The sequence below is a fragment of the Ascidiella aspersa genome, chromosome 7 (genome assembly GCF_963924565.1).
Source record: "Ascidiella aspersa chromosome 7, kaAscAspe10.2, whole genome shotgun sequence".
NCBI lineage: Eukaryota > Metazoa > Chordata > Ascidiacea > Phlebobranchia > Ascidiidae > Ascidiella > Ascidiella aspersa.
Genome location: NC_139453.1, coordinates 26,816,810 through 26,827,139, shown reverse-complemented (window position 1 = coordinate 26,827,139; position 10,330 = coordinate 26,816,810). Strand labels below are relative to the sequence as shown.

General features: G+C 35.3%; 1 protein-coding gene across 3 annotated transcripts; it reads left to right on the top strand.

The window, feature by feature from the left end:
• The first annotated feature begins 295 nt into the window (after window positions 1-295).
• On the top strand, window positions 296-8,078 carry LOC146138733 (T-complex protein 1 subunit theta-like). 3 transcript variants are annotated; one of them, XM_083394826.1, is made up of 12 exons: window positions 296-472; window positions 604-694; window positions 1,013-1,092; window positions 1,543-1,636; window positions 2,427-2,534; window positions 2,963-3,091; window positions 3,454-3,579; window positions 3,866-4,014; window positions 4,756-4,929; window positions 5,505-5,708; window positions 6,297-6,500; window positions 7,614-8,078. In XM_083394826.1, the coding sequence occupies exons 1-12, from the start codon at window positions 413-415 to the stop codon at window positions 7,836-7,838; spliced, it is 1,644 nt and encodes a 547-aa protein (XP_083250952.1). In that variant the 5' UTR covers window positions 296-412; the 3' UTR covers window positions 7,839-8,078. The 3 variants fall into 3 exon arrangements, with proteins under 3 accessions (XP_083250952.1, XP_083250951.1, XP_083250953.1); XM_083394825.1 differs by having other exon boundaries at window positions 7,611-8,078; XM_083394827.1 differs by lacking the exons at window positions 296-472; window positions 604-694 and having other exon boundaries at window positions 1,015-1,026.
• Window positions 8,079-10,330: the final 2,252 nt, after the last annotated feature.

Here is a 10,330-nt window from a genome sequence, read left to right as displayed (position 1 = left end):
TAGCGGAAAGCTTTGTTTGAAATTTAATTTTAAGATTACCGCGACGTATTTGTAGCGTGAAGTTGGGCGACACGACGTACTTTTCTTTCCAAATTTATTTAAGATAAGGCAAAAATAGGTAAATTACTATTTTTAGTTTTTATTAAATTAAATTTATTATGTTCGTGCAATAATAATTATCCATTGTAATGTGTGTTTCGTAAAAAAATACAGATCAACATAAAACTAAATATAACCCCACTGTAAAGTCGAGGAAAAACTGAGCGAGAGAACGCATGTCGTTAGGTTCGAAAGAAGTTGCTGGAAGCTTTGCCTAGTTTCAAACTTTACCGCTTTCTTCCAATTTGTTCGTTATAGTTTTGACTGGAGTAGTTATTTGATTTGATTTATAAATCTCACAGAAGCAAATAAAATGGCGTTTCACGTTCCAAAAGCACCTGGATTTGCGCAAATGTTAAAAGATGGAGCAAGGGTAAGAAAAACTAGTCTGTTTTGTCACTGTTATTCATATTTAAAAAAATCCACAAAAAATTGGGAAAACTTGATTTTTAATGTGAGCTTGTGAGAAATATACTCTAGACATCTTTCATATTTTTATTTCAGCATTTTCATGGTTTGGATGAAGCGGTTTACAGAAATATTAAAGCTTGTGGCGAACTTGCAAACACAACACAAAGTGCCTTCGGTCCACATGGTTAGTTGTTAGTTTATACTAACTTTTGGCGCTGGTCTAGAATCCTACCACATTTATTTTAACAGTAACAAAAAAAGTTGTCAAAATTTAAATTACAGGGAAAAGCATAAGTGTGTTAGAACTAATATAATAACAGTACTTGACCCACCCGAACCCAAACGCTAACTCTCAACTTAACCCAAATATTGTTAGCAACATAAACCCTCAGACGAAGATGTGGTAGGATTCTAGACCAGCGCCTAACTTTTTCCTAAGAAGTGATGTTTTTTAAGAAATATTCTGTTTTGTAACTTTTATTTTATTTATTGTTTATTTAAGGCATGAACAAAATGGTAATCAATCATATTGAGAAGCTGTTTGTCACAAATGATGCAGCCACCATTCTTAAAGAGTTGGAGGTAAGACTGCATCTTATACCTTTTTTGATTTCTAATAACACTATTTTGCTTTTAAAAATGACATGAATTCCATCTAACTCTATGGTATTCATATTCTGGAGAAACTCTTGTTGTCCATTTGAAAATTTATAATGCTTGTCACTTTACTAATATGTTATTGCTTGGTAGTTTCTTGATATAAATTCAAACAATTTGTATAAATACAATACATTGTGCTCTTCTTTTGTTTTTTCATCGAGCATCAGTAATTTATGAATGAATACAAGTATAAATAACTAACGCTGTGTTTTCTCATTGAATTCCAAGTTTACATAAAGTTAATTTGTCATTTTTACAAATTATAATAAAGTATTAATTATCTTTTCCATCTCATTTGAATCTGTTATTTTTAACACATCTGGTCCTTTGAGGCATTTATTGTAGTTTAACACTTTCTAATTTTAATAACAGGTTGAGCATCCGGCTGCGAAAATGCTTGTCATTGCCGCACAAATGTGTGAACAGGAGGTGGGAGATGGAACCAACTTTGCTCTCATTTTTGCAGGTGGGCTTATTACTTTTTCAAATTGTAAACTGTTCTTGTTTTAAATTTGGAATAATTTAAACTCTTTTTTTATTGCAAGTTTTATTCATTTTTCTCTAACATATTTCTGATTTCTTTGTTTAAATTGTTGCTTCCATAAATTAAAATTTTCACAGTTACCAATCTTTGATTTCAATCATTTTTCGTTTTTTGAAGTTCCAAATAAAATCATATATTTATATCTATCTACCATTAGTTCAAAGTTGCATATATAAAATTTTTTAAACCTTTATATTGCTAAAGTAAAAAAAGGAACGGATGCAATATGGCATTTGGGACTATCTCACTGCATTACCTATCTCACTGCATTACCTATCTCACTGTCACTGCATTACCTAACTTGACGTTAATAAGCACATGACCGGTGTCCACTGAGGTTGGACCAAGAGTCAAATAGACAGTTAACGACATTTCGCGATTCATTCTATGTTATGCCATACTACTTAATATGTCTTACAGACTAGCCGCTTGAATCACCGTGTTACGTTATTGTGTGTACTGAGGTTTGTGAATATACTTAATAAGCGATATCAACTGAGCGAAGTGGCTCTGTTTACAGACGAGTATTTTAACGGCCTGCTCTTTGGAGTCAGGTGTATAATAAAGAATGTGTAAGTCAATTGGCCAGCCATCGGCTCTCATCTTAGAAGCCTGCAAACCCTACTTACCCAAAACTACATCTCTTAATCACTAAATGAAATTTGTATTTTTTTTTATTGGCATTGATACAAGTTTGAATATATTTTTACAGGAGCTTTGATGAGGCTTGCTGAAGAACTTTTGCGAATGGGCTTGTCAGTTCCAGAAGTTGTCGAAGGATACGAACAAGCTTGTGAAAAAGCCATTGCAATTTTACCAAGTAGGTCATTTGTTATTAAGAAGTACAGATTTCATTTAATATTATCAATATTAACAATATCATCAGTATAATAAATATAGTTAATTCTGTGGAGCAGTATAATGAATACAATCAATTCTGTTTAAATTTTCACTAAGTAGTAAAATCACAATGAAGATATGTAATCTAATTCTATCCAACGAATTGTCGACTAGTTTTGTGTAATTATGTCAAATATGGCTGTAAGGTGTGTGGTGTGTTGATTCAGTAAATCCCACTATTTTTAAGTTTATGCATTTATGCACTACAAATCAAATATCATAAGCATTTAACAAACTAATAGCTAGACTACTCAATCTCTGTTAAAACGCTCAATTCCTGATTTACAAAAATGCTCGAATATCACCTAAAAATGTTTCAGGCATTGTATTATGCTTTTCTTTGTTCAGATCTTGTCTGTTCAACTGTTAATGATCTGCGAGATGTGCCTTCTGTGAGCAACGCACTGAAAACTGCACTGGCCAGCAAACAATACGGAAACGAAGACTTTCTAGCAGATCTGGTTGCACAGGCTTGTGGTAGGCTTTTAAATGCATTTGACAGAAGCAAATTTAATAGAAACTAAAAAAAATTGATAGAATAAAAATAATACACCACTCACCACATTTAGTATAACTTCCTGTTTATTGTTCTGCAATTCATATAGGTGTTCAGCTGTTTGTGTTTTCTGTTATTTTAAGTTCAGGTTAAGTTCTTACTCTTCAAGTTATAAAATAAAAAGAAATATCAATAAAATTTAAACCAGTTAGTTTCTATCGTTTGGTTAACTATCCACCGTACATCTCAGCGAAATTTTCAAAGAATGAAACTGAAAATATTTAAAAACTTCATGGACCTCTTTGCAGGTTTTTTAATACATTGCATTTTTTATTTTGTCCAGTTTCCATTCTTCCTTCGGAAAAGATCCAGTTCAGTGTAGACAACATCCGAGTCAGCAAACTTCCTGGAGCTGGGATTAACTCTTCCCGGGCTGTCAGTGGAATGGTGTTTCTTAGAGAATGTGAAAGTAAGTTGTTGATTTATAATGTCTAGGATTTGCATTTTTAGGGATAAGTAAAACTTGCTGAATGTTCTTGTTTTTTTGGGAACTTTTTTGGCAATGTGTTTTCTGAATATGTCCAAAAATGTGAGACATTTCTAAAAAAAGGGTTTAAACATAAACTAATTTTATAAAAAATAACTTTAAAATTTTTTTTTCGAAAGCACCGTTAGTTTTTTTTAACTTTTGTCTAAATTTACCTTATGAAATAAATTCAACCTATATAAATAATAAAAAAAATCGTTTTTTTCAGGCACTCTAAAGTCAGTCAAAGACCCCAAAATTGCGGTGTACTCCTGTCCATTCGACATGCTCAACACAGAGACGAAAGGAACTGTGCTGATCAAAAATGCAAAGGAATTGATGAACTTCAGTTCGGGAGAAGAAAATATGATGGAAGCTGTAAGTCACTAACTTTGTTAAACGTTAAATTGACTTTTACAAAATATATAGATTGTATTAGGTAATGGCGGATAGTCGTGTAGCTAGGCTCAGACAAAATTTTAAATCTACTGATTGTTTTTTTTCTATTTTATTCCAACACCAAGGGCCGTTATGAGATTAGTGTACTTTTAAACAGACACACCCTTTTCTACTTGAGTATGGCATAACTTGGGATGGGGACAATATTAGTAGCTTGTTTTTAGTTTTAGGAATCAAAAATGTAAAACAAAAGTAGCATTCTCTTGTTGGTTTGGTTGGGCCCCATTAAAAAAAACGCTAACGATAGAGCATTAAGCCGTGTAGGAAAAAATGAAACATTCCAAGAAATACAGAGTTATTTTAACTAAGCACATTAATATGAGGATTATATTACACTGTAATAACTAATATCGTTATGTAAGTTATCACAGTTGAAACTGATTGCAGCTTCCAGCGTTAGTATGGTTGTTTTGTTACTTTGCGCAGCTTGGTCGGTAGAGGGACGGCCGTAAAAGTTTGAGGTCGTAAGTTTAAATCTCACAGAGACTAGCTTTACTAGCGGCCTACGTCTTGCTAGCAAACCAAATCCAACATACTCCAGTTAGCGTAAAGTGGCAGCCTAGAGTTTTCAAGCACTAATTTCACTTTTAAAATGTCCACACTTATCCTATAAAAAGTTTTCCTTGCTAGCAGCTAAAAACTTAAAACTTTTGTTTGCAGCAAGTGAAGGCGATCGTGGACACCGGGGCCAACGTCGTTGTTTCGGGAGGCAAAGTTTCCGACCTTGCTCTTCACTTCGCCAATAAGTACAAGTTGATGGTGGTGAGGCTGCAGTCAAAGTGGGACCTGAGGCGACTCTGCAAGACCGTCAACGCAACCGCCCTGCCGAGATTGGTAAGAATGAGTTGTATAGTCAGATATGTCTGTTTTTGATTTTAGTTTGTTACCGAAAGCAGCGTTTTAAAAAATTGCCGACTGCCGTCATAGCACGTGAAAGAAGTGATCAAGTAAAGTGCGTTATTCTATAACATTTTGTATTTTGTCATGTCGCTGTTTTTCTAAACAAGTGGAATCTAAATAATTACTAATTTTGGTTACCAAACATAACCAATAGTCCAATACTTCAATATTAACGAAGCACAATCTTTTGGTAGAAAAAGTAAAAATTCTGCCAGGACTCTAGTTGCAAAAAACATTAAAGCATGTCTCAGATAATGAAAAGGTAAGAAGACTTTAAACCACCAATAAGGTATTTTTATGAAGGACTTTACCATAAGTAATATCTTGCTCCCAAAACTTAGTCGAATAGTTTACAAATTATATACTTAAGTTAAGTGCACCAATTGTTGATAGATCCACTTCTGCGAAAAATTTATAAACTTCAAACCTCTTGAACATAAGCAAAGGCGCAATGCATTCATAGCCAACGCCATTTGATTTCAACAGCAAACGCTATTTGCCTTTTCCAGACCGCGCCTACAGCTGAAGAGATGGGCCACTGTTCAGTGGTTCGCCAGGACGAGGTTGGAGACCGCCACGTGGTGATATTCGAGCATGCTGCTGAAGGCAGTAGAGTATGCACTCTTGTGCTTCGCGCCTCGACCGCCAACGTTATGGATGACCTGGAACGGGCCGTTGACGACGCCGTGAACAACTACAAGGTTTTGACCAGGGTGAGTAATTTTGTTTTTCTTTTTTTGTGCTGAAAATTGCAAATTTTAAACAAAAAATTATCGTGTACTTGAGAAATGACGAACGGAATGTTTGTAAAGAAGATATGGCCTCGCCCTGGTCAGCAAATTACGACAATGACCTTTTGTAAGATGTTAAGAGAAACCTATTTCGCCTAAAAAAATCTTAAGTCTCTAGAAATAATGTAAACTTAAAAAAACTGAAAAACAAACTAAAGAAAAATATGAAAAATATAACTGCTACCAACCACTCTATCCGCGTATTATGTTTCGTGATGTTAAAGTGAAAAGAAAACCTAATTTTACACTTATCTCTATACTTCAAATAAATGTCTGAAGAATAAACAAAGCACAAAAAGTGTGTTAACTTCTGTTTTTATTAAAACAAAAAACACAAAATTTATTTTTTGGTAACAAACCGTCAACGAAAACTTTTTTTTGTTCATCCAGATAACAAGCAGGTCTCGTCAAAAATAAAACAAAATAGTAAAAAAAACTTTTCTTGTCTTTCAACCCCCAAATGGAAAATAAAAAAGCACTAAAAGTTAAATAACTATTTTTCTCGTTTAGGACAACAAGCAGGTCCCTGGAGCCGGCGCAACTGAAATCGAGCTTGCCAACCAGATCGAAAAGTTCGGTGAATCCTGTCCCGGTCTGGAGCAGTACGCCATCAAGAAGTTCGCCCAGGCCCTGGAGGTGGTTCCCCGCGCCCTGGCCGACAACGCAGGTCTCAACCCGACCGAGATCGTGTCCAAGCTCTACGCCAGTCACCAGGTAAAGTTTTTTACTTGTATTTATGGCTGCGGAGAACTGTAGAGTGTAGAGAACTGTAGAGTGTCCCCTTCAATATGGAGTTTATTGTACTAATAGAATGCAAGTAATAGTGTCAACCTCTCTCTGGGCCTGTAGTGTGTAGCCAGTTGGCAGCAGACTTGGACAACTAGATAATTCTAGTTTTCTAATTCAATTAATTGGAGCAAAATGCGGCTAATTCTAATTCTAATCTAATTTGTGAATTGCTTGTGTGCTCTAATTCTAGTTCTAATTAGTTCTAATAAATCGGATTTTACCAAAAATCCTACTTTGTCCAACGACATTTTTAGTCTCTTAGTGAAAACAAAGAATTTGAATTCAAACTCTTTGATTGAAACGTAATTTTCACGGACTAAAAATCAAATGCTTTGCTAAAATGCTTAAAAATTAGCACACACATAATTGACATGCACATCTCCATTAAAATACTCCTCGATTTAAATGTAATTGATTGTGAATAATAAAATGTAATTTTAGTTTAAATTCTAGTTCAAATTCGTTTTTTTAACAATTCGGTAAATCTAATTCTAATCAAATTTGAGAAACTCAAAATGATCTAATTCTAATTTTAATCTAATTTGGAAAAACTAAAATGCTCTAATTTTAATTCTAATCTAATTTTAAAAAGCTAAAATAAATCTAGTTGTCCGAGTCTGGTTGGCAGAGCGACGGTCCCGGTATGGCCGGGGTCTCGAGTTCGAACCTCACTGCAGGCCAGTTGTTTTTCTTGCCTTGCTTGCAAACTTATTCCTAATTGATCTACTGTGATTCGGTTAGTTTGCTATAGAACTAAGGAAAATGCCTATAGAACTAAGGAAATTGCAAAGTACTCATTTTCCGGTCAAAATCTACATAACGTCGTGTTGCTTACGTTTTGTTGACGTCATGCCAGTAAACGTGGAGGAATTGGTGTTTACTTTTATCAGGTCTTAGCGTCGGGACTTTGACTTAACAAGTTTTCCAATAAATACCATGTGTTTTTTATTCACCTTGTAGTTAATATGCCGAACAAAGGCCTAAAAAAAATCGACGAACAGAAAAAAAAAATTTACCCTTTTTGCGCATGCGCAGGAGGAGAACGGCGCCAAGATGGGCGTGGACATCGAAAGTGGGGAAATAGTGGACGCCCAGGAGAGCGGGATACTGGACACTTACTTGACCAAGCACTGGGCACTCCGACTGGCCACCAACGCCGCCGTTACCGTTCTCAGGGTCGACCAGATCATTATGGCCAAGGCAGCCGGTGGTCCCAAGCCCCCCAAACAGGGGGGAGACTGGGACAAGGACGCCGACGAGTGACATCACTGCTGCTGATTGATGTTGTAGTGTGTGACGTCATTATACGAGTTTCGCTTGCCTGACTGACGTCGTTCTTTTGGCATGAATATTGTTGTTGCGTGTGTATCGCGCGCGATGTTGCTGTTTTACTTGTTTGGAAACCCCCTTTACAACCCCACAACAACTACGAACCCCTTTACAGTCTGTGTTTTCGTATCATCTCGCGCGCATATTACCCTGGAATTGATAATAAAGTTCCGTTTTGTGCAAATTGAGTTTTATTACGGTAATAATAACTTGCAAGGTTGCTGGAAATTCTTAAAAAGAAGGGAAATTGGATACTTGAATACTTTTAGTTTCATTAAACGGCGGTGCTAAACAGCGATTTTCATATAAGCCTGGATTTCCAGTCTTGCAAATCAATACGGATTCTCACAACGCAAAAAGCACAAACTAACGACTTAACTTGTATAGGAAAGGTTGCAAATAACTACTCATGGTTTGAAAAACTGTAGAAGATCAAGCTAACTTGAAAAGTTTTTCTACAGTTCAGCGGTTTGCTTTTGCCACACCGCATGTACAAATCGAGAAGGTAGAATATATCGACATTCATAAATAAAATATAAAAATTACAGGGTTCGTGACTAGGGATGTTCGATACTATCGGATCGGAACCGATGCCAAGTTGTCCGATACTAGGGTGGTATCGGTGCCGATCCGATACAAAATTAAAAATATTTTATAAGGGTCCACGGTTAAAAAAGTTTAAGAACCCCTGTACTAATGTAAGACTGGTAGGCTATCTTCGCTAACAGTTAGATAACTGATAATAATATGGTATTTATCATTTACTCCATAACTGTATTTGATTGTTGTAATAAATGATGTATTTTGAATTTTGAAACGAGTAAGTCGCGACTTTATAATTGTTTAGGCTGAAAACGTTTGTTACGAAACAAGACAGTATAAATTATTCGAATAGTGTCTACAGGGCTGTAGGCTATAGTTGTTTATTGCAAACTCTTTGCAAAGAAAGGACCGGTGTAAGTTTAAAAACTTTTGAGTTGAGTCAGTAAGTTGGCAAAAAATGTTAGGATAAACTTTTAGTTTTGTCTGGTTAAAAGTGTAGCTTTTGTGACCTAAAGGCAACCTCAATACCGCGGCACCTGTTGAATAACTAGGTTTTCGCTAATTGCTGAAAATTACTCGTAAAGCCCGCTAGCAATTATCAGAGCAACCAACAGACTAAGCCAGCAGAAGTTTTAACCACAGTGAAAATGTCTTGTTAGCACATTGCTTACCTTTCGACCAAAGATGTTTAAAAAATAGGCTGTTGACTAGAAATTAAACAAAGCATGCATGTATTGCAATGATTTGTAACCTGCGGGTGATGATTCCGAAAGGGGTACGTTGACAGTTTAGAGTAGATAGTTTGGACATGATTTACTTTCTGCAGACGGGCAATATATATGCAACAGATCTAAAACTTGTTATATCTTTGTTTTTTAATGTAGTTTAGATTTGAACTAAGTTGCTACATTTTGCGATTGTACAGTCGGACAAATATGGAGATGGCATTGGAAGACTAAGCATTTTTGCATAGTTAAAAGCTTTTGGAAAAGTAAGTTAGAATCCTTTTATTATTTATTTGATAAACACTTCTTATAGGATTAAAAATATCGTAATCATTAAGCAAATCATTAATCGTCTTGCTTAAAAGTCGACTCTTTCGTATTATTGCACTGAATATGTGATAATGGAAATCACTTAGACCAGTGGTTCTTAACCTTTTTTCAGCCACGCCCCCATAAAAAATTCCACGAAAAGGAATTCGGCAATTTCAATTAAATAACACTGAGACAACTTGAAAATAGTAAAAAAAAAAAAAAAAAAAAAAAAAAGTTTGATGTTGGTCGCGCGAAGCGCGAAAATATTGAGTTTTATTAGTTGAATTGGCGCTAAACTGTAAATTCAGGAGGCTTTTCGCATTGGGCACACAACAAATTGCTCGTGCTACACACAATTGATTTTTTTTTTGAGCTGATTTTGACAAACGTGTTGTGAGGGCATTTGCCCCACAGTTGTAAGGCTGTGATGTCGAGCGCAAATAAAATTGTCAGGCACGAAAATTAAACATTGCGTTATTGTTTCAAAATATGTGACGACACACAATACAACGGCCCTGTTACTAGCCTGTTATATATAAAATATGGATAAAAAATAGTTCGAACAGGGGATGACTTTTATCGTTTATCTATAAGTTAGCAAAGTTGCAATTAAATAAGGCGTTATAGCTTCGATGATATGAAAACATGCAATGGCACTCAAAGAGACTTTGGGCTAAAAAGTAGTTAACAAAAGTAGAAACGCTAAATTTTTTTGCAGTTTTAATGTTAAACTTGGCAAAATGCTTGTACAACCCAAACGAAGCCATTAAATGATTAGAATCATTGCAAAAAAATTAAATATTAACTAAGACCTCGCGCCCCCCTCCCCTAAGAATTGTTTGGCGC

Excerpts from the sequence above, each read along its gene's own strand:
- LOC146138733 (XM_083394825.1), top strand. The coding sequence starts at position 413 with ATGGCGTTTCACGTTCCAAAAGCACCTGGATTTGCGCAAATGTTAAAA. Across the intron at positions 3,092-3,453 it reads TCTGGTTGCACAGGCTTGTG|TTTCCATTCTTCCTTCGGAA; the intron begins GTAGGCTTTTAA and ends TATTTTGTCCAG. Across the intron at positions 4,015-4,755 it reads AAGAAAATATGATGGAAGCT|CAAGTGAAGGCGATCGTGGA; the intron begins GTAAGTCACTAA and ends TTTTGTTTGCAG.